The 22400-nt window shown below is 40.3% G+C and overlaps 1 protein-coding gene and 1 long non-coding RNA gene across 7 annotated transcripts in view; one reads left to right on the top strand and one right to left on the bottom strand.

The window, feature by feature from the left end:
* Positions 1-2705, bottom strand: part of GABRA1 (gamma-aminobutyric acid type A receptor subunit alpha1) — a 39877-nt gene extending 37172 nt beyond the window's left edge. Inside the window, exon 1 of the mRNA XM_057376202.1 lies at positions 2623-2705. Within this exon, the coding sequence (XP_057232185.1) occupies positions 2623-2696 (74 nt within the window). The 5' untranslated portion in view covers positions 2697-2705. The remainder of the gene's footprint in view (positions 1-2622) is intronic.
* Positions 1-4535, top strand: part of LOC130579422 (uncharacterized) — a 219209-nt gene extending 214674 nt beyond the window's left edge. For all 6 annotated transcript variants that reach the window (XR_008965990.1, XR_008965993.1, XR_008965992.1 and 3 more), the window contains exon 2: positions 4459-4535. This is a non-coding gene — a long non-coding RNA (uncharacterized LOC130579422). The remainder of the gene's footprint in view (positions 1-4458) is intronic.
* Positions 4536-22400: the final 17865 nt, after the last annotated feature.

Here is a 22400-nt window from a genome sequence, read left to right as displayed (position 1 = left end):
GTGGCAGCAGTGGCTCTTCCCTGTCCAGCCCCTTTGCCATTTGGGGCACACGGGTCTCAGTGCCAGCCCTTCCTGCTCTGACCCTCTCAGGAGGAATCTGCTGCTCCCTGAAATGATCAGGGTCTGTCAGAACACCTCTGAAATGATTTTTCTGTGACCTGCATCAGTCAGACATCCTTTGTGTATCCCATGTTTACATTCCACTTGGATCAAACAGAGAGAGGGAGGAAGGGTACCCTGAATGGAGGAACTCTGGAAATGCTTCCAACTTTATTTTGCAGCACAGTATTTAGCACTGCAAATTAAAACCAGTTTCAGGTGTGACAGCCACCAAAGTTTTAATAATTTTTTGTGTCACCTCCATAGGATGTGAATTTTAATGCATATAAATCACTATTTCTAAGGAAAAAGACAAAATTCCTAACAGTTTTTTTTTTTTTAAATACTATAAATTTCCTCTAAGTATATCATACAACTTCACTTAACAAAAAAATAGGCTGATTTCTATTTGTTGTTCATACCTACATTTGGATTTTAAGACACAGACATTTTTTTTTATGCTTCCTCTCTGTTACCAAATAAGTTCTCCTGCTGTCTCTAGCAAGCATTTATCTTTCAAAGGATCTTTCTTCATCCAACTTCCCTAGAATTGCAAAACGGGACCTTCACTGGATTCAATTTTATATTAATGCTCATTGTCAAAAAAAGAAAAAAAAAACAAAACAAAAAAAACAAAACTGCTCTTCATGCATATCTCAAGGATAGCAGAAGGTCATCAGGATTAAGGTGGAAAAAGGATCCAAAAGCATTTCAGAAATGTTGATGGTAAATAGATGAGCATGTTTGTGAGGAGGCATCAGGAAGATGAGCTGGAGGCAGTGCAGGTGGCCAGGCTGGGACACGGTGCCCCAATCCCACGCTGGGAGTCACATTTGYCAGTGCCCTCACCTGCTCTTCACCATTTTAGCAAAGGTAAAAAGCACCGTCAGGGCTGGGTTTAACTGACATATGGTCACAACAGGGAGAATCTGAACATTTGTGCACAAATGGAGTRGCCTGTAACTCCAGACCGACCGTGATATTGCACTCAAAACACACATATTAAAATATTCCTATTGCTGGGGGGTTGTGAGAACAAGAATGGATGGGAAGATATCTTGGTGTATCACAGACCYCTTACCTAATTCATCACTTGTTTTTCATCAGAAAGCATTAACAGCACTCTACAGGGAAAGCGAGGCAGCTTAGTGTGACAAAATGGCTTTAAACCCAGRTCTACTTCGTGTGAGGTGGGTACATTTTGAGGAAAAAACTGACTGTATGCAATTGTGTTTTCACATCAAACCCCAGTCTCATAAAAAACTGTGCACGGACTCCATCTACAGGTCATTACAATCCTGACACACCATCGGGGTTTTAAACTCTGRTCCAACGCGTTTTAATTCTCACATTAAGAATGCCCATGCACCCATTGCAGCGACAACAAATATCTGTGCATATACACGTGCACTTATCTACAGAATAAACACGTTTGCAGAGAATCCTCTGGCTAGATCAGATGGAGCACTTTGTGAATGCTTCAAACCTTGCCTTAGTATTTACAGAAATAAAGAGATTGTTTGCAAAACATTATTCAATACAGCAGCTGTCACATGAATCACACCCTCTTATTATTTATTTTTTTAGCGCAGATGAACCTTTGCCCACTCCACATGAATTTAAAATCTTGAAGGCAGCCCAAAGATAAGTTCCCCTAGAACTGTGAATGCATGAGGAGACACTGGAGATCAAGGCACAAATAGATCTTTCAGGGATCACTACTGACAATACAAATATTCTGCTGCTTTCTGGTCATTAAGTAACATCACTCACAAACACATTAACGTTTTTACAATACAAAATATGTCTAAGAGTTCTTAAACACTTTCACTGTGTTCTTAATTGCAGACAGTACTTCAARCTGCTTTATAGTCTTTAGTTAAGCTACTGGTTGTTTGATGAGATGCTGTATGATTAAAAATTTTTCTTAATACTAATGTTATTCTTAGATTATTATTTCAACAAATATTCTACAAACATTCAGTGCAGAATGGTCTTTCAGTAACAACTGTCATGGTCTTTGAGCTTACAAATTCTTCATGCAAGCAGTTTCCCTTCACCAGGAAGGTCTACTTCAGATTTTCAACACARCCACTAAGTTAGCACACAATTTTAACCAACAAGGAAGTTAAATTTTGCCTCTTCACAATAAGGTTACAAGAAACACTTAAAGAAGATTAAAAAAACCTCTTCATTATGCCTTTTTCCCCTCTAAAGAAACTTGTATTTCTGAGTAGTCATTATATAAGAACAGAAAAACTTGCACAGGTGTTTAARAGGTAGTTAAGTTTCAGTTTGTTTCAGAAAGCTTTTGCTTTATTTTCTTCACCATATTGAACAGAAAAGTTGTCATGCAAACAAAAACTGTAGTTTTCTTTTAAACTTCCCTTAGATTTAGCTGGGATTTGAACAGGGATTAACTTCCCCCAATACACTTAGTGGTAGTGCAGCCCATGCAGTATTTGTCTTATGCTGCTACATTAAATTAAAATATGTTGGTGCATTAAAAAAATATCTCCCCACCTTCTTTCAGTCAGTGCATTCAGGAGGAGGCTCCAGGCCCAGAGGCAGTCACAAAGCACCAGGAATCTCTTCATGGTGGACTCTGAAACTGGAAGGAAAATAACCATTAACACCATCCCCATTGAAACAGGCATTATGGAAAAGAAAAATCTGACACTGGAAACTTCTGCAGAATAATTTGATGTCAGGCAGTGACCTCACAGCAGCAGAGCTGATGCCACTCACAATAAGGGCGCATGGCCTTGGCTCTTCTCCTGGTTACCTTTAACTTTTGGACCCAGAAGCTGAGGATGGGATTTATTTTGTGGTWAGGGTGTATTCTTTTTGCATTATTCTTGAACTTTAACCAAAACAGTTACGAGTTAAAGCTGCTGTCCCCAAACTCAGTGGCAATTCTTACTCAGTTTCCTCCTGTGTTGAAAATGTGTCAAGGCACCTCCACAGCACTTCTAGATAACCAAGTATTATTGTTTTTTGTTTGACTTGACCCAGCCTGAGCCCTTCCAAACCTTRGGAAGGTGTCAGTGTGTGGAAGTGTGACTGAGGAGAGCGGTGCTTTCCTCACAGCCCCTGCTTTGCTTTGATGTCATGGAAGCAACTTTCTTCTACAGATACAACAAGCCTCCTCTTCCCTGAAACAGAGCATCAGAAAAGGACTAAAATGATCAGATTCCAACTCTGTGATCTGCTGCTACATAGGCACACTGGTATTTCTCTTGGGCTGAAGGCCACAGTTTGTAATAAAAACATGTGCTGATAAATTACACACCATCTCCTAAATCTCTACCAGTCTCTGAGTGCTGCTAGGAAAGGTTTTTGCATTAGCAGCCTTCTCCCCCTYTCCAAACGTCCCCTGCACTCTCTCCAGACTTCACTGAGTTACTCTCAGGTTACCTTTGGGTAAAAAGAAACWCAACTCAGAAAGTTTCCTCTGCTTTCTAATAAACCATAAAATAAAAAGTTAGCTGATATTTATGGAACCAGTGTTCCAGATTCAACTAATTGCTCAGGAGATGCTGCAGGTCCCTTTACATATCAATACAATGTGTGCTGGAATACAGTCGATTTTTAGGATTCATTACATTAAATAAGGCTAACAAATACGAAGCCTGCATTTTCTCCCAACAGTGAATTGGAACGTTTTTTACGTGCCTGAGAAAATGAAGCACTGCACATAGAAAYGTTGTTGCAGCTTTAAATAAAGCTCCCCCAATTCACTGCACACTCTCAGGCACAATTTAAATCAATAAAATAGCGTTACAAAGCGGGATGTAAGCAATGAGATATAATTAATGCGTTTATAGGCAAATGATCGGYAGATAAGCACTGAATGGGGCTGAGCTAATCTGACTGGATAGGAAGGAGCAGGATGTGGCAGGAAAGCGTGGAAAAAGATCTTCAGGGACGAGGCTGCATCTGAACTTGCCCTGTAATCAGCCCCCTCACGAAGGGAAACACAACATCTGTGGCTTCAAAAATCTCCTTCTCCCGGTCCTGCCAACTTCTGCCTTTGCAAAAGGCTCCTCGGGATGAAGAACGGAAAGTGAATTATGCTGAACTATCTTGATCTGTTGAGCTCCACGCTCGCCCCCCTCCTCCCAACACCACCCCCCGCTGCAATAAACCCATCCAGGCACTATAAATCCTGAAGAAGAAAAGTTTCTTGCAGCTGGAAAAAGCAAATGTTAACAAAGATTTTGAATGAGCGTTAAAGCCCAGCAGCCCCTGGCCTCCCCCAGCCCGCACCGCCTGAGAAACCAGCGCCGGTTTTCCCATTCAAAATGGGAGCAAGAGCCACGCTTCTGGGAGCGTTTCAGCAGCGCCCACTGGAAGGAGGAAAAAAAAAAAAAAAAAAAAAAAAAAAAAAAAAAAAAAAAAAAAAAAAAAAAAAAGGGGGGGGGAGAAAAAAAAGGGGGAAAAAATCAAAAACAGAAACGGAGGTAAAAAGGGGGCATTTTGATGCATTTTGACTCACGGTGAGAGATTTGCCCCTCTCTGAGGTTCAAATCGAGACTTGTTTTCCTCCCGGCATTTCAACTTTGCATCCCCCTGCCCGGAGAGCAGCCACCCCTCCCACCGCGCCCGCGGGAGGGAAAAACCCAAACCTAAACCCAAACCCCTTCTGCGAGGGACCGGCGGAAATCAGTCCGCGCTAAAAAATAAATATATAAGATAAATGAGAATGCCCATCGATCGCTGCGGATTTTCAAGCTGGAGGGATAGGGGGGAAAAAAAAAATCACCCCGAGCCGGCGGTACCTGCGGAGAGAGGGGAGAGGAGCCGCCCGCGCTCCTGGACGCGGTGCCCGCAGCCGGGAGCGCCCGGAGGGTGCGGAGCGTGTCCGGTGTGTCCGTGTGTGTGTGCCCGCTGTGCCCGCTGTGCCCGCTGTGCCCGTGTGCCCGGTGTCCGAGCCAGCAGCCGCCCTTACCGGAGCCCTCGGGCGCGGGTCCGCGGCGCCGCTGCCCGGCGCTGCCCTGCCGGGTGCCCGCCCGCCGGCGCGGAGGATGCGCGGCTCCGGCTCCGCCGCTCACTCCGCCTCGGCCATCGCCGCCGCTGCTCCGCTCCTCAGGGCTCAGCACCCAAAATTTCTCTTCCCAATATTCCGACCGCCGCTATACAACAAAAGCTTTCTCTTTACCAAGACAGTAGTAATACGTCCCAGGGTAAACCGGATGTGAAATAGGCTGTGACTTCATGCCAGAGAGATTTTATTTTAGAAAGGAAGGTGGTACCAAGCTCTCATCTAGAGACCAATCCGCCCATTTTTTATATGCAGCACAATTTAACTTCCAGTGCTCTCGCCCTAATCCCTTTCTCTCTGGCTGCAGACTCAAATCCTTCTACAATCTGCAGCATTATTATTACTGGGGGGGAGGCTGCGCGGCCGGGGGAGGCTGCGCTGAGCATCTTTAGACACTTGCAGTTTACAAAACAGTCTATTTTAAGGGTCGTGCATTAAAAATATAACCGATCTGCGTTAGCGTTCAACCTTTGATCGAATATTTAGTCGCGGCATAAATATGAATGGAGGCTGGCCAGGGGTGTAGAGGATGCAGCAGTACGCGCGTGTGCCCATAGACCGTGTGTACCTATAGGGACCGGGCGGGAGCCCACGGCCGTACCCCGCCGGGGCCGGGGATGCTGTGCAATGCTAATTAAACGCAGCTAACGCGCATTTTGAGCGAGACCCGTAGGAGATGAGCTCCAGGAGCCGGCGGCTCTCCCCCAGCGCCGCACGCCTTTGCTCGGCAGGTGCCACGTCTGCCCGGCGCGGTCCGGGGCTCGGCGAGGGCTGTGCTCGGGGGCTGCCACCCCCTGCCCCCTGCCCCGCTGGCCCTCGGGGCCCCGCCGGGCACAGGAGCCGGGACGTGYCCGACCCCGGAGAGCCGCGGAGAGCCCGGCTCGGTCCGGCGGGGGGCTCCGGTTCTATCTCTGCCCGGACACGCGGTGTCCCTGCACTGCCCTGCGCTGCCCCACCCGCTCTCCCGAGGGGCACAGTCCTGCCCCACGGTCACGTCACTCCAACCCACATCCAGACCTCCTCCCCTCGGCCGGGGGGAGCTGGGCGAGCCCGGCCGTGCCGGCTCTTGTGCGGAGGAACAAGGAGAAAGTTGGGCGCAGCAGGTCCGGAGCGGTGTCGGGCGCGGGCAGCGCTCACCTGGCCCGGGGTSAGCGCTCCTCTCGCTCCAGGAGCCYTGCACCAGCCCCGAGCCCTCTGCAGAGATGCCAGACACCCTGCCACGGGCACTGCTGGTCAGCCGTCCTTGCTCGGGTTAATGGGAAGATAAAATGAAGTCCTTCGTCAACAGTAGCTCTTCCTTATAAAGCACTGCCAGCGTCTGGGGGGGTGGAAAAAGAATCCTCATATCATATGCACCTACTGGGTTTCAAATACTGTCTACTTTCCCTCTTCTCCTCTCAATGCCATCACTGATTCAATTTCTGTTCCCTCCTATGATGCTGCTCCAAGGGAGATCAAACCCCATCTATCTTGTCAGAGATAACCTGAATTGATATCTTACATTACAGTTAAGCTATCTGTTGCAAGCTTTATCCAGATTTTTAAATCAAACATTGCACATTTCTGTGCATCCTCATGAAATGCATGATCTGTCTGTAACAGCACAAGAAGGTTTTGATTTGACCCAAGAAACCAATGACATTCATAGCTAAGRCTGGCAATAACTTGCAAGGTGGCAGGCATTTTGGAAAAGTGCCTGACACRACAGTCTAAACACTGCAATGATTTCCCTAAGCACAAGGAAAATAGGAATTTTGTTTATCAAAGTCCCCTAGTGCACCAAGTTTACCCAGACATTATGATCAGCACTGAATAGCCACAGGTTATTTTGAAGGCTCGCAATGGACTTTTTGCTTAGTTTCTTGGCATTTCAAGTGTAGCTCATCTCATTTTGATTCAAGGCTGTTAGCAGTGTGCAGAAAAGTAGGGAACAGAAAAACCTACCCACTTCCCAAGGAAATTATTAGCAGCGACTTTTTAAATCACTATTGCATAGACACAGTCTTAGTGGCTAGAAGGATTTTTTTTCAAATATGCAACGTTTTCACCTTCATTTGCTCTTTGCTAACACAAGTTGCTATGTTTTTGTTCTCCCACTGAAGCATGASAGAGTTTTGCTTAAGCAACAAGTAAACTGAGGTCCTCACCTGAGCTTACAAAGACAACACGGATTTTTATTAAAGTACATGGTCATTGTGTGGCTGTAAAACCACTGAGATTCCTTCCCCTGTCAGTAAGGCATTAATTATATTATTACAAGGACATTAAACTATTTATTCTAGGTGAATAATATATGCTTGTGAAAATAAATAAATATTCAACCTTTGATCTTTCATTTTCCCCTTCATTACTCATGAACAAAGAGGTTGTAAGTACATTTGCTGCTTGTGGGTGTCTGTGATAGGTAATTGGACAGAGAGATGGGCTGAAAAGTGGGTGAKTGAATGGCCAGAGGTTCATGCACCTCTGCAGACCAAAATCCAAGCAAGTGGGAAGCTGAACCAGTTTCAGAGCCATTGAGATATAGCCTTGCACCCTGTAGTTCTGACTTCTTTTAATCAATATATAAACAATGGCAACTGCTTTTAGTTYACTAAAGTGTCAAGGGTTGCACGTGATGTTCTTTGCCTCTTTGCCTCCATGGACACAAGTGCTGTGTGCCAAAGGATTAAATGTTTCCMTGAGTTCTCACTGGGTGAAAATATTGACCTAAAATTGGAAGTTGCTCATTCCCTCTCTAATTCTCATCTGCTCAGAAAGTAGGACAAAACTATTTTTCCTCCATGGCTGAGATTCCTGTCCATCAGTGCTCACATGTAACCCAGATTTTCCCTTTTCCTTTCAAAAGCTSTTATTGCAGTTATCATGTCATTCCATAGTAAATGCTAAAAATACTTGGATGTAATCAAACAAATAGGCTGTTTTATGATGGATTGTGTTATCAAAACCACTCTTTAAAAAAATATAATACAAATTGTTTTCACCAGAGCAAAAATGCTCTTTTGAAGAAAAAAGCTAAGTGTCTTGCAATTCTTATTTTTTCCCTTTCCAATCTGAATTCCACTGACCTAATCCAAACACGACTGAGGGTAATGCATTTATCAAATAAGTCCATCTGTGGATTTCAGGCACCTAACTTAAGAGGATATCTTTGAAAATCTCCAGCTATATATAGGAATGTGCATAGTAGCAGTGAGTCTTAGGGTCATATGATTTCATTCTTGAACAAATTGTTCAAATGAGAGAGGAAAGATGCCTTTGAACATACGTCTCCAGGTGACTCAGTATTAAGTGATGTGCATCTCTRCAGTTTTACATTTGGAGAAGGAAGACGTCAGGCAGACATGTTTGGGGGTTTTTACGCCAGTTCTATGACTTCATAAAGTTTTCAAAAAGAGATTATGTCACTCGTGTTACACAGGAATGTAGAACTATAGCCATTAAAAACRATATTATTAAATCTAAACRGTCAGRCACAGCAAGCTTGGCACAGCTCCTRTGTGCAGTGCTTTGAACCATGATGGTAATGCAGGTTATTATAGTAGCAGTGACAATAAACCAATTGAACCCTAATTTGGTAAAATATATTCATTAAATGACAGACTAAAACTGACATAGAGAACGATTTCCAAAGTAGTTAGAACTAGTTTTGCTTTTAAATTTCTAGTAAGCACTTTATGAAGTCTGGCCTATTCCTTTGGTGCCTTCATCCTGTGTATGTGTGTAAGTATATATATACATATATATATACATATATATATATATATATATATATATATATAGTATTTAAATAGGTCACCTAGAAAGAATATATTTTTTTCAGTCTTGTGGTTTTTATCATGTTGTTCTTTGTGTATGCAAAATATCCAAATGTTTTATTTTAGTTTAGGAATATATTAAAGAACTGAAATTCCACAGCAAAATGCTTTGACACAATGTGTCCTGAATAGCCAAGGGATTTGAATAGAGCAAATGAAACTCAGAGATTTACTGGCATACAGCAGATCAGATGAAGAATTAAAACAGAAAGACCATCTGCTCCAAAGCTTTGAACTCTGTTATTTACAAGTCCTGCTCGTGTGATTAAATAGAAATATTTTGTAAAATATATGACTACAATTTGATTTCTGATTTAATGTGGTTCAGTAATACATCAAAGCACAGTTGTTAACTCTTTAGCAGACATAACAAAATTGAATGGCTTAACTTTTTTTCCCCTTTAATTTACAGCCACAGKGAATAAATAGAAACATACACTTGTCAGTTAGTGGTGGGGTTTGGTTTTGTTTTGTAAAAGGCAAGTGATGATGTATAAAATCATGCCTCTTTCATTTTAAAGTAAGGTTTTATTCATCATCTCTTTCTTCTTCAAAAAATTAGTAGAAAGGGAAAAAAGAGTAGAAACTCTCAGGGAAATGCAACTGAGAATCTTCATGAAAACGAGTTACACTGTTTTCAAAGAGTGAGTCTCACAATGTCCATTAAAGACATACAAATGTTCTTTCTAGAACTGTGTTGAAATTGGAAGTGGCACTTCTTTGAACCCATTATCTATTAAAAATGGAATAAAGATGTAAAATAGCTGGTGCCCAGAAACTTAGAGATGATGATTGTCTCTTGAGTTTTCAAGTCTTTAAGTACAGTGTTTCAAACAGAAAACCCAGCTACTGACAAGAGTCTCAGATTTTTTAATCCACAGAGGCAACAATTTATTATGCCTTGCCATGCTGTTGCTAAACAGCACCACAAAGTTTAATCTGTAAAGATAAAAATGGAGGATTCTTTCTAAAACAATACTAGGATTTCTAGTTTGGTGTCAGAAAGGAAGAATGGGATATTAATCTATTTTCTAAAAAAAATAAACCATTGTGGAATTTATGAAAACCACCAAAAAAAAAGCAAAGGTCACAACTTTCCCTTTGGGGATTACAGGAGACTCGTAAATCCAGTGATGAGATCTTTGTCAGGAGGTTTCTCCTCCAACAGCTGGATTTATCTGCCGTGGAATGCAAGCTCCAGATGTGGTGATCTCCAGCTGYTGCTGCTCAGGTGAAGGTTTGAYKGGAGATCTRCAACCTCCTGSAGCTTTCAGAGCACAGGTTCAGCTYTCCTTGAGCCACAGGGMAGCTCTCCCACAGGAAGGGAGGAGTGTCCTCCTGGCATCGTGGKGTGTCCATCAGTTATACTCCAAAAACAGGAAAATAATGGTGTGCCTTGCTGTCCTTCCTGCTGTGCAGATGGAACAAAATATTTGTTTGGGACTGAGAATGATGACTTGCAGTTTGATRTACTTAATGACAGTTCATGTTCCTATGGACCAGTGAACTCACCTGTAACTTCGTGTTTTYTGAAGTAACAATATTGATCTGTAATGATGATTTTCCCTAAAGTTGGATGGGATAAAACTCTGTGTAAGGAGAAGTTCTGGATTACTCAAAATTACTGAAGGTCTATACTTTTTTCCTTGGAAAGAAACTATCAAACCATGCAATGTTTAGTGCATTAAGAAGCCCTTGGTACTGATTATTTGTGGATAAGAAAAATTGGTGACTATGAGAGGAACGGGTGTAAACTAAAATATTTCCAGAGGTAAAAACCAATAAAATATATTAAAAGTTACAAAAAATCATCAGGAAAAACTTCAGTTCTCCTATTCTATAAATTGCTGCCTTTGTGCTAAGAGTTGTAGAGTCRGAATATCTCAACTTATATTCAGATAGATGTTTAAAACATGTTTAAATCCATTCCTTTTCAGCCAAACATTTCAGAATCCACTTAAGGCCATGGGTCATACATATTCTTAAACTTAAATGTGTCCCCTAGGCTGAACTTTGCTTCTTTGCTGCTTTGGAAGCCAAACACCCTGCTGACTTCTCAGGTGACCTTAGACACGTTTAACTTCTCTCCCTGCCTTGGTGCCTTTATCTGGACTGAGGAGASTGCAGCCTGTGAGGTTCAATCACCCCAATTCCTGCAGGTTTCAGAGAGTGCAGGGCTGAGCTGGGGCTCTCCTGCCAGAGCAGTTTTGGTCACACAAATTTGTAAAGCAGAGGTGCCGCACACTTTGCCTTTCCAAGGGCAGCTCYACTCTCAGCCAAGGCAGTGTTGGATCCACCCATTCCTGCCACTGCARTGCCTTCCTCCCTTCCTGGAGATGGTGACAGGGACACTCCTCAGATGGTTTGATCTTCCATGGGGGTACCATGTCCTTCCTGGCTGCTGGTGTCACTGTGTGGAGCTGCTGATGTCACTGCTGGTGAGCTGAGCTTGCTCGAGTGCAGGGCAYGGTGAGAGCTCCCCTGCCTGCTCCATCCTGTTCTGGAGCTCCAGGGCTGCTGTAGAAACAGCCAAATTTAGGTGATATTCACATTTTCAAATTTCATTTTGCATGCTTAGTGCTCAAAATCCACGTGTGGTCAGGGGTAGCAAATGGAGTGGGGAATACACCAGGACAATCATTACAAAGAGATGTAACTACATAATTTTTAGCTTAACTTTTGCACTCATCTATTTTATCCAAAAGATAACACAACTCTTCTTCATTTTCCTCCTATTTTAAAATTATTGATGTTTAGCTTTATRCCTACTGAAATTACATGGGCAAAACCTGTGTGATTTTCCCAGAACAGCTGTGCAGGGAAATTGGAGCTCCAGGTGTTAGTGGCAGACATTTACAGGCAATATAAGAGCAGGGAAGGAGAGATGGAAGCTTTTCTTCTGCCCAGGACTCCTTGKTTGCACTCATTTGCCTTCTAAGGTGAGTTTGTTCTGATTTATTTTCTAGTTTGTGTTGCTTGGTTTTTGCTGTTACAGATTAAATCATGATTTATATGTTTAGAATTTCCTTATAGGGCCTCCAGTGTTAGTCAGACAGAACTGAAATTTTAATKTTGGCTAGAGAGGTGCTTGATGAACTTTAATTTATTTTTTTTCTTGCTCATTGAACCATGCTGATTCAACTGCATTTCCTATTCCATCTACTTAAAAATACCTCACAATTGTTATATTTATACAGCAAGCTTTGCTACATCAAATCTGCGTTTGCAATAGTGTGCATGGGTGCTTATATTATAGCAGGAAATGATTGTTTTCATCCAGAAGCAGACAAAATAATCACTGGGCTATAGAGGCAAAGCCCCAAACAATTGAAAATCAATTTTKTGGACATTATTAATGAATGTACATATTAGATGGAATTGAAATAGTTTTGTATTTTAATTCTGCCCTTTATGAGTGAGCTCCTGCACTACAATTTCTGAAGGACTCTGACAACYCAAGATGATCCAAGTGATATTTTTGAATGTAACCAATAGTTTTTACTGTTGAATGGTATCAACAGTTGAGGATTAGCTTACAGGACCCGTAACTGGCCCAGCTGAGCTGAGTTCAGCTGAGTTGTTCCAGTTGTTCAAACAAAATGGGAATTGATGTAAGCAGGGAGGCGTGCTTAGGTAATATGGGAAAAGGCAGCCAGGTTCATATGGAGCCATATTCAGCATCTCTACCCTTGCTGCTTTCGTAAAAACTCTAATATTTACCAAGTCTTTGCAGCAGAGATATTGGTGTGCATTTTTACCTCTTTCGAGATTCCATGTCCCAATATTAATTTGGTTTTGATTTAGAACTTAAACTCTTGCTTCTGAAAATTAGGAAATGTGTCTGTGTAGAAGCATTGCCTCCCAGGTCAGTACTGGTTCCCTAGAAAGGGTTCTTGAGCCTCTTGTGTTTTTTACTGCTGCCAATCAAGAGAAATTTGAGGAATATTTGGACCAGAGTTAYTGGTGTGACTGAGAGGAAAACCACTTTTTCACTAGTGTTCTCCTGTATTTGTGAGAGTAACTTGCTGACATGGCTGTGGAGCCATCCTCCTGATTGCCACTGTCTGCTTTTAGCAAAGAGAACGAGACTGTGCAGCCTTTGGACAACAAAATGATATTATTAGCAGTATTTCACAGACTAACAAAAAAGTTGTCATGACTTTCTCATTTTTGTGGTAGCAACTAAAGCAGTAAGTTGTTAATTTTCAAAGTAAAACTCTGTTCTGCAGCTTGTTAAAGGCAGGGTTCATCTCACCCATCTTCAACTGTGACTAATTCGATCTAATTAGATCCCTAAAAGCCTCATGTGGACACCATTTGTAATCAATAAAAAGTGGGATGCATCCCACAATACCAATAAATGTTCAGCTAAAACTTAGTTGCAAAAATGTAGTGAAGAACTGTAAAGGCAGACCTATAAAATATTGCTGCTGTTTTGTAGCAGCTTTGGTGGGTTGTGKTTTTTTCACTTTTTAAATTTGTATCTCATCAGTTGAGAGTTTGAGGAAAAATATGCAATCCAACAATATTTTGATCCTGATCCATGTGTGATGTCATGATCATATCCTCTGTTCCTTCAGGACTAAACCCCAGACCACATTGGTATTTGGGATCTCTTGTCACGAGTGGAGACACATTCCTCCTTGTGAACTAAAAGTGYTGTTATTCACTAACATATGTAATTCAAACAAGAATTTGGGAGCCCTAAATGTTGAAATYACTTCAGTCTGTATCATGCACCAATTTGCATGTGACATTTGCCTTACCAAAATTCTGTGACAAAACTTTCAGCTTCTCTGTTGTGGTGTCAGGAATTTCTCTGATCAGTGGGGGATGCCAATGGCCCTGTGACTGCAGAACTGTTGGCATTTTCTTTGATATGCAGAGTGCTTTGCTCTAGTAACTGCAATATATCAAAGTGTGCTTTGCCTTGGATCCCAAAGAAAAAGACTGGAGGTTCTTTCCTGCAGCCAGTGATAGAAACTTATCAGGTGGGACAGCAAACCAGCAGGGGCCTGCAAATAAAACTGTGCAGCCAACAGAAATGTAGYTATTCCAGCCTCCTCATGCTTTATCCTTGGCAACAGAAAGGGCTCAGCTTTGGGCAGCTTCCTTCCCCAGAAAAAAAAACAGAACAGAGAAGTTAAAGAAGTCTTCTAGAAGCAAACAAAAATCATTATCACAAAATATCTGCTGTAAAATCCTGTCAAAATGAAAAAAATTGTTGTAATTTAGGAGAATGAGCCAGAAGGTGCTTGAGGAAATAATTCTGCCCAAAAGTTGTGTTTTTCTGATTCTAATTTTTCTATGAAATTCTATTTTCTCTTCAAAGAACAGAATATGCACTCTTCACACTTTTACACCCCTGGTTTTTCTGTGATTTTTTTCTAGCTTTACATTTTCAATGACCTTGCAATTGAGTAACTCAGGCATCTTCCCCTAGTTTTGAAATACATGTTCATCAAGCATAATGGTTTCTAGTGTTAAAGCGAAAACTTCTTTTTCATAAAAATATTGCAGTAGAAATGTACAGGGAGTAGGTAACAGATTGTAGCTCAGATTTTTCCATTAAAGCTCAAAGGGTTTTATTTTCTACTTAGCAGAACAGGAATACACGTTTTAGATGTTACCACAATCTAAATGATGAAAACTAATAACTATCAGAATATGCTTCAAAGATAGCCTTTTTTATCAGCCCCTTATGTAAAAGAGGATTTATGTTCATGTTTTATTTGGAAGCAAATGTGGCTGTTCCTGTTCCCTGCGGTTTGGCTCACGTTAGGAGGAGTCTTAGAACAAGAAAATTCAGATTTTTACAAATTAAACATGAGAAGATGATGGTTTCCAGGTGTGGATCTGACATGGTGCAGTAGTAATGGATGTTCAGCCCACTGGGCCAGATGAGAAGTGATCCTCTCAAGATGCACAAATGTTGGGTGTCTGCTCTGGACACCTCCATCTGCTGCTTTGTGSTACATGGGAATGCAAAGGCAGCCTATGACAATTAGATATCCATCATAAATTTTATTTTATATTAATCCACTTTACATTTTGCCATATGCTTGAGGCCAATATTACAGATTTTAGACATGCTAATCTCCATGTCCCCAACACCCAAAATTCTTTTAGGGGGCAGACTGCATATATCTGTTTATGGTTGTGTCAGCCATGAGTTTCCCTGATTTAGAATGTCRCTTCCCTGCTTCCACCATCCTATGGAGCTCTGCCTTTGTCTTTTTCTGGGTTTTTGATTTTTTTTTGGTTCTTCTCATCTCTTCAAGAATATCTTTGGCTGATAAAATAGTCAGTGTTGTCTGCATCATCAGCTTTGCTTATTGTCCTGCACAGGATTTTCAGTGGGGCCCTTGTATCAGTCGCATTTTTCCTTCTCTGCTGTATGYTGGTATTTTTATGTGTATTATTAGGAAAAATGAGATCAATCATGCAGGTTTATTGAGCAAGAGCAGTTGAGCAATTTGAGCAAGACTCCTTTAATTTCCTGAGGTTTGATTTTTTTTTAAATATCACAAAGTACCTGTTACAAACTCAGACTGCCTTGAAAATTATGGAAACCAGCAAAGTGAAAAATGCAGAACTATTGGTTTATCTTCTCCAGCAAGTGTCACCTGGTGAGACAGACCTGCCAGTTCGCTCTGTGACAGAGTCTGAGGGTTCTCTGCACCAGTGGGGTTCTGGAGAGCATCCTTTGGGGCTGTGTGGGGTGGCTGGAAGGAGCCAGGATTGATTCTCCAGCCCCTGTCATTGTGTCAGTGGGCACTGAGGATCTGGGCATACATTCAACAGCACAATCAAGAGCTTTAAATGCAGCTTGAGCAGTGCAGAGCATTATCAGGAGTAAAATAGAAAGCGGTTTTTGAAAGCCATTGAATTACCTAGCTTTTCTCTATCAATATTTATGCACCTAATTAATGATTATTTGTGTGATTTAAAAATGCCATCCCCCTGTGAGCTGTTCCCCCATGTTCTAGTGAGGGTTRTGGGGGTGGGGAAGTTTGGATTTCCTTCTCTTTCATTTTCTCTTCTTTTTCACGAAGAAAATACTTAGTAGGTTTATTTTTTAAAATAAAACAAACCCCCAGCAGCTTCAGCACCTGAATATCAATCTCTCTTTAGAACTGGTCAACAAATGCTATGCAAATAACCATTTTTAAGCCTGTTAGCAGTGACACTGAATTCATCAAGGCTGCCTACTGTATGTTCCTRTGCCTTTTTAAATAGAAACTCAGCATTTTAAAAAGGTTTCTCAGATGTTCTGTGTAGGATTTTGCTTTGAGAGCCGTCTCCCCTCCGATCCATTGATAGAACTTTGTATCAATGATGAGACGATTTCTCACTAAAAAGTCAACTACTGCAAGAAAAAAAATGAAAGCCATTCATGTCTATTTTAATGTTTATATAGGAAGCACCAACCTTTTCAATACTTACTGTGACTGAGCTTATTTAAACAATTCAAACTGAGAAAAATTACAACACAGTTTATTCCTCAGAAAATTAATGTACGAGGTATTGTCAGTGTAGGACCTATTCTCAAAAATAACCTGTTAATGACACTGTTTAGTAAAACATTTCATTAAAATGTTTCTTGACCTCAACAAGATTTTATAGAGAAATATGCTGCAAACAGGAAATGCCTCACCAAATCCTCTTCACACATTTGAAACCTAATCAAATAAACATTTAGTGAAAAACAGTCTTGATTGATACAAAGCTCAAGTGGACATTTTCATGTGTAATGTCTGGAGGGGTTTTATGTGTAAAATTTCTTTACCTTAGATTATTGTGTGTATGTGCACTTAGAGTAAAAATATTTACTAGTATGAAGTCATGTGAAATAGCAAGTGCCAAAAGCACAAGATTAGAAGCTTAGTTTTGAGAGGTCTTTAGTGAAGAAACACAGGTTATATGGTTTCATAACTCTTAGCCTCTTTTATTTCCTTTGTAAGTTTTGAGTTATTCAAAATATTATACAAAATTAGAAAAAGGATGTAAACTAAATAGATACCATTACATAGTCAACAATACTGCTCTCAATAATGAAAGAAAAATAATTCTGTTTGAAAAAAATGTGTGCTGAAATTGGTGTATAGCATAGAGTATTATTTACCCAGAGATTTTTACTGAGTTATAAAGGGAGACGGTTCTTATAATTAAGGTGAATTAATGCATTTATTTCAGTATGCCAAGTTAACACCTTTAGAGCAACTTCTTTGACAGAAAAGCTATTTAAAGGAGCACTGCAATGAAGAATGACTGACAATATGGAGCAGCACAGAAGGGACCTCATTAGTTTTTTTGCAGGAGGAAGAAATTGGAAAGCTAAAGCTCCAGAGGGCAAGAGTCAGCCAATGTAACAAGGAAGTCCTTATCAGAATTGTCTGTTCACCTACTATAGAGCAGCCATTGCAGTTGAAATTCAAGTGAGAGGTGTCTGAAGGCACTGTAGAAATGTGAAATGTTTGTGAAATGTCCAATCCTCACAGAATTATCTGTTAAAGAATCTGACATAAAAATGCAAAGACGCAGACAGAGCCATCCTGATAACGAGTAATGATAAAATACATTTTTACTATAAGGCATTCTTGTTTGATGGCAATGATGGCATTGTGATAGGGATTAATTGTCAATATCAGATGCTCTTATGTCACTCATGCAGTAGAAATAACCTGGAAGTCTTTTTTGTGCTGTAGTTTGGAAGCTGTGCTTTACAGTAGGCAGTGAAACTGTTAAACAACAGCAAGGATTCAGAACTGAACAGGTGTTTCAGGTAACTGTATTTAATCTGCATTAAAATTCAGCAAAACAAATGAAAAAAAAGGAAACAAACCAACACAGAGCAAAGTTATTATTGAAGCACTTTAMATTTACTGGAAAATATACCGGATTCTTCCATTGTTATAACCACATAAGAGAGTTTTTCCAGTGAAGCAATGGGGAGAGGCAATTCATAGGAATGCACAATAGGCAAACCCCTTTCAACTTGTCTAACACAGGTTTACTGCTGTGGAGGAAGAAATATTAAACCAATGAAAATGATAATCTTTAAAAGATCCTGAAGGGTGAATTGTCATCCTTTCTCTCTCTGCCCTTATAGTATCTACCTGTATTCTCTATTCATTGATAATWCTGTCAGGCTCTTTATTGTAGTATAGAACAGCCCCATACAAAAGAGGTATTTTATGCCCTACCAGCTGAGATAGGAAGTTTTATTTCAGTTTTTCTTGCCTCACCATCATGCAGCCTTCATCCCAGCAGGGCCTGTGCAGAAGCATTTGTGCTTCAGCGAGGGAGCAGGACTTTAAACACCCTAAAGCTGATCACAATGATTGCAAAAACAACTTGTGACACATGAGAGTGTCCAAGCATTCACATCTGTGTTTCAGGTGTGCAATCATGAGGCATAAACTTGCTAAGTGAAAGAAATTTGGTAATTAAAAGTGTACCAAGAGAAAGAARGACTAAGTTTGCACAGAAAAGAATYAGCAGAGGTGTTGCAGCATAGGAGGAGAAGCAAGATGTGAAACATACTCCAAATGCAGCCATTGCTCCTTTGAAAATATGGAATAACACATGTGCCTCTGAATTAAGCTGAGAATAAACCAGGGAAACACCTTATGGATCTTGCTGTAAGAAAATGTGGAGAACTGAAAGTTAAAGCCATGAAACAGTGTCAAATTTGTATTGGGAAAATAAAATTGCAGCATTATTAATGGGTCTGCTTTTGAACTTTGCATCCATCATTTTTGTAAGCCATAATGTTCGTTAAATTCCTCTACAGAAATTGCTCTTTGAAAGAGCATTAGCATTATGTAATTTTAATACATGCATTATATGCTCAATTCCTAGTCTTAATCTCCCAGCACCATTCTTCAGCTATTAATATGTTTAGTTAAATAACTCCTTATACAAGATGTAGTGACTGTATGCCATGGATGAATTACGGAAGCAATTTAATATTCTAAACATTTATTTATATTGTGACATTTTTCATCAACTCAGAATTTGCAGTTGTTTGCTTAGAATAGAAACTGCTCACAAATCAGCAAGTAAATCAAGGTTTCTGAAACTCAGTGCCATGGTATATGAAATTGATGTTTAGCCATTACAAAGGAGCAGGACCTTATTCTTGGCCTGGTTTTGATGGTGTAACTGTAGTTGCACTTATATCACATGCCCCAGGTTATTAAGGATCTCTCTAAATCAAAGCTCGGGGAGCTCAGTAAGTTTGATTTATCTTGGATGCTCATTAAGCAGAAAATGGGTATGAACTTGCTCCTAATGAATGCACTTATAAGTGTCATTTCTGTCTCGGCCTTTTATGCACATTTCCAAAGTCTCTGGTTGGAATTCAGAGGAATTAATATATTGACTTGCTGGGGATATTGGCACTTGTCTTGCTCCCACTTCAAAGCCCCTTTCAAGACTCTTCAGAAGATTAGCACCAGGCATGAGTAGACAGATAACTAACCTTTCCAGGGAAAACGTGTGTGTCTTTTGGGAGCAGCTTTGCAGGTTTTGTGATTGGTTTGGGGTTTTTTTTGGTAGCACTATCAAGAGAGCTATAAAAACACATCACTGGAAATATTTTAATTTTCAGTGTCTCCTGGATTTCAAGTCATACCCCATAGCCTCAAACAAGACAAGCTCCATCCAACATTAAGTTAATCCTTAGTTTTTCAACCAAAATTATTATCCTATATCTGCACTTTACTAACAGAGTGTTTGATCAAACACCTAATGAAATAAGCCAAAAAGGAAATACATGAGTTTATAAAAACATGTTTTTGTAACCTGTATTCATTCTTTCTAAAACAAGCAAAAAAAATTTTAAAAAAGAATCTCTTCTCTTTATTCTTCCAGTCAGTACCAGGAGTCCTGCTGATTTTCACATCCGGTCAACAAAGTCAGTAGGCAGAACAAAGCACAGGAACTGATAGAAAATGTGAAGCTTTGTTTCTRTTCCTTTCCCTTGCATGTTCACATCTGCACACCAGCCAAATTTTGGTTTTTTTCCCTTGGCTTTTCGTGCCATGTTTCTTTTGTGTGGTTTCTCTATTTCTCCTGAGTTCAAGGAAAAAGGCTTCACATATAARATGAGAGTGTTAACTGTCAATACCTGTTATTTGTATGTCAAGACATAAAACTGGTATGGCTTGTCAAGCTCCTTCATGGTGTTATTTTTTATCTTCTCAATGMAAAGATAATATGGATGAGATTTCAATAAGCAGGGAATAATATCAGCTTTCCTCTCTTGATAAAATTTAAGGACCTGATATCTGATCTTATTCTTTGACAAGACTAATTCATTGCCACTAGAAAGCTGAAAAAAACACTGTGTAAAGCTGAACCTTGTGGTAGCTGGACCTGKAATTCTCTGTTCAGGAGTTTGTGTTCCTGATAGGAACCAGAACCACATTAATAGAAAAGCCTGTGTGCACTCCAAGAATTCTCCTAGCAATTATTTAACAATTCTCATTACATATTTTTTAGCTCAAGAACATTATTATGGCAAGAAAACACCTCTCACCTTTGCTGTTGCCTGTTGCCATAGCTTATACCGACCCACAGGAGAGATTCCCGACAGCCCCATGGCTGAGAAGCTGAGAATTGCTGGCAGCTGCAATTTAGTGATGGAGGCTTAAAAATGTCACAGCTCTGTCTTTACATGGGCTGCAGCACGGGGCAGTTTGAAGGGTGAGGCTTCACTGAGAACTATTTCACACTTTGATGAAGTCTGGAGTGCAGATGTATCCTTAGCTTTTGCATCCCCAAGAGTCTTAACGCTGTAACAGCAGAGAACTGGCACCTACAGGTCCTCTCTGTCCGTGATTTTCCCAACCTTGTAACCTCGGGGATCTAAAGGGAACTTGTTTGTTCACGAGAAACTCACTGCCTATCCCCAGAGCAATGTTTCTGGTTTGAAATTTGGCAATGGTGAGCYGAGATCCTGTGTGTAAGGGTAAAAATATAGCTTCAGATTTAAYGTCAGTACTGTATTTCTAATATTTATTTCTATATCTAACTCTAAGCAATGCTCTAAAACCAGGCTTCTGTGAAAAGTTACATTCTCTATAGGGTTGTTCTTTTGCTGACCTGCTTGATCATATTCACAGGGAAACTGGGTTTTCTGGGCATAAGGTAAAATTCAGTTTAAAAAGAAATAAAACGTAGAAAGCCCCCACCCAAACAAACAAAAAGCACAATGACTAAAGTCCAGATCTTCTAAATGTTCCGGCAGCAGATGCCTCCAGCAATTTTGGGGCTTACCAGCCTTATCTTGGGGATGTTGCTGACAAAACTTGTAATGCAATACCTCTAAGTCTTGAAAAGTTTCCAGCCAATAAGGTCACCAACACAACTGAAATCAAGAGCAAAAATGTTCACTGATATCAAAGGCAGAAAGGTTTGGCTGATTTATTTTTAACCTGCTTAAAATATGAAGTCCTCCAAGACCACGTGTGAGGGCATTGTAATGTGATTGAATCCATTTTGAGGAGAAGGTTTTGGTGACAAAGGCTCTGGGAAAGGATTTTCATATTCAAAAGACTATTCTACTTTAGAAAAGACTTTCATTTTTAAGTCTTTTTAGACCTTCCAGTGGAGAATACTTGTGTACACAGGCTAAATATGCTGCAGAAAGTGCAGCAGGCCTGGCTATGATTGTGTAAACCAAATACCMAAAGTAGCCTATGGTCATGCTTTAAACAGACTCCAAAAATTGCTTCTTTATTTGGGCTCTGTGTCTGTTAGACAYGGAACTGAAATAAAATGAGAATGAGTATTTTGGAGTAAATCTTTATAAATCTCAGAGGTTCTTCATTATTGTTGAAGTTCCATTAACATAATTAAAAGGAAATCTTGCATGTATCATTATGGATTAAGAGCCCTGGTCTGTTTGCAAACTTAAAATTGAGTGATGTTGTTTTACATAAACATCTCTCTACAGCACAAAAGTGTAACAATCTTAAATGGAAAAAATACCCTGTAAAATAGTCAAATCCACACGTTTACTAACATTCTCTTTATAGAAAAAAATGATCAGGTGTGTTTTTGAGAGGTTTTAAGAAAACTTGCCRTTTAGTTTAAGCCAAATTCCCTGAATTACCTCTGAATTACTTTAATGTTTTCTCAGAATTAGTAAAATGTAATTAAATTTTATTTTGACTACCTAGCTTTTTATGTCATATTCATGTTAAAAATTGAGGGGACATTGTGATATCAGAGTGAATTCTATCACTCCATCCCTTAAGGTTCCTTAGAGGGTTTACTCCAGGAACAGTGGCATAATGAATTTACTGGGGTCCCATGTARGAGTTCACAAGTTTTAGTAGAAATAATGTGCTTTAAAAGTGGTTAGCCACAATTAGGGAAAGTCAGGAAATAAAATATTTACTGTATTTCTGCTTACGTCTGAGTGCAGA

The sequence above is a fragment of the Malurus melanocephalus genome, unplaced genomic scaffold (assembly GCF_030028575.1).
Source record: "Malurus melanocephalus ecotype Western Australia unplaced genomic scaffold, MMel_1.1 scaffold_273, whole genome shotgun sequence".
Lineage (NCBI taxonomy): Eukaryota > Metazoa > Chordata > Aves > Passeriformes > Maluridae > Malurus > Malurus melanocephalus.
This window is presented reverse-complemented; position numbering and strand designations above follow the sequence as displayed.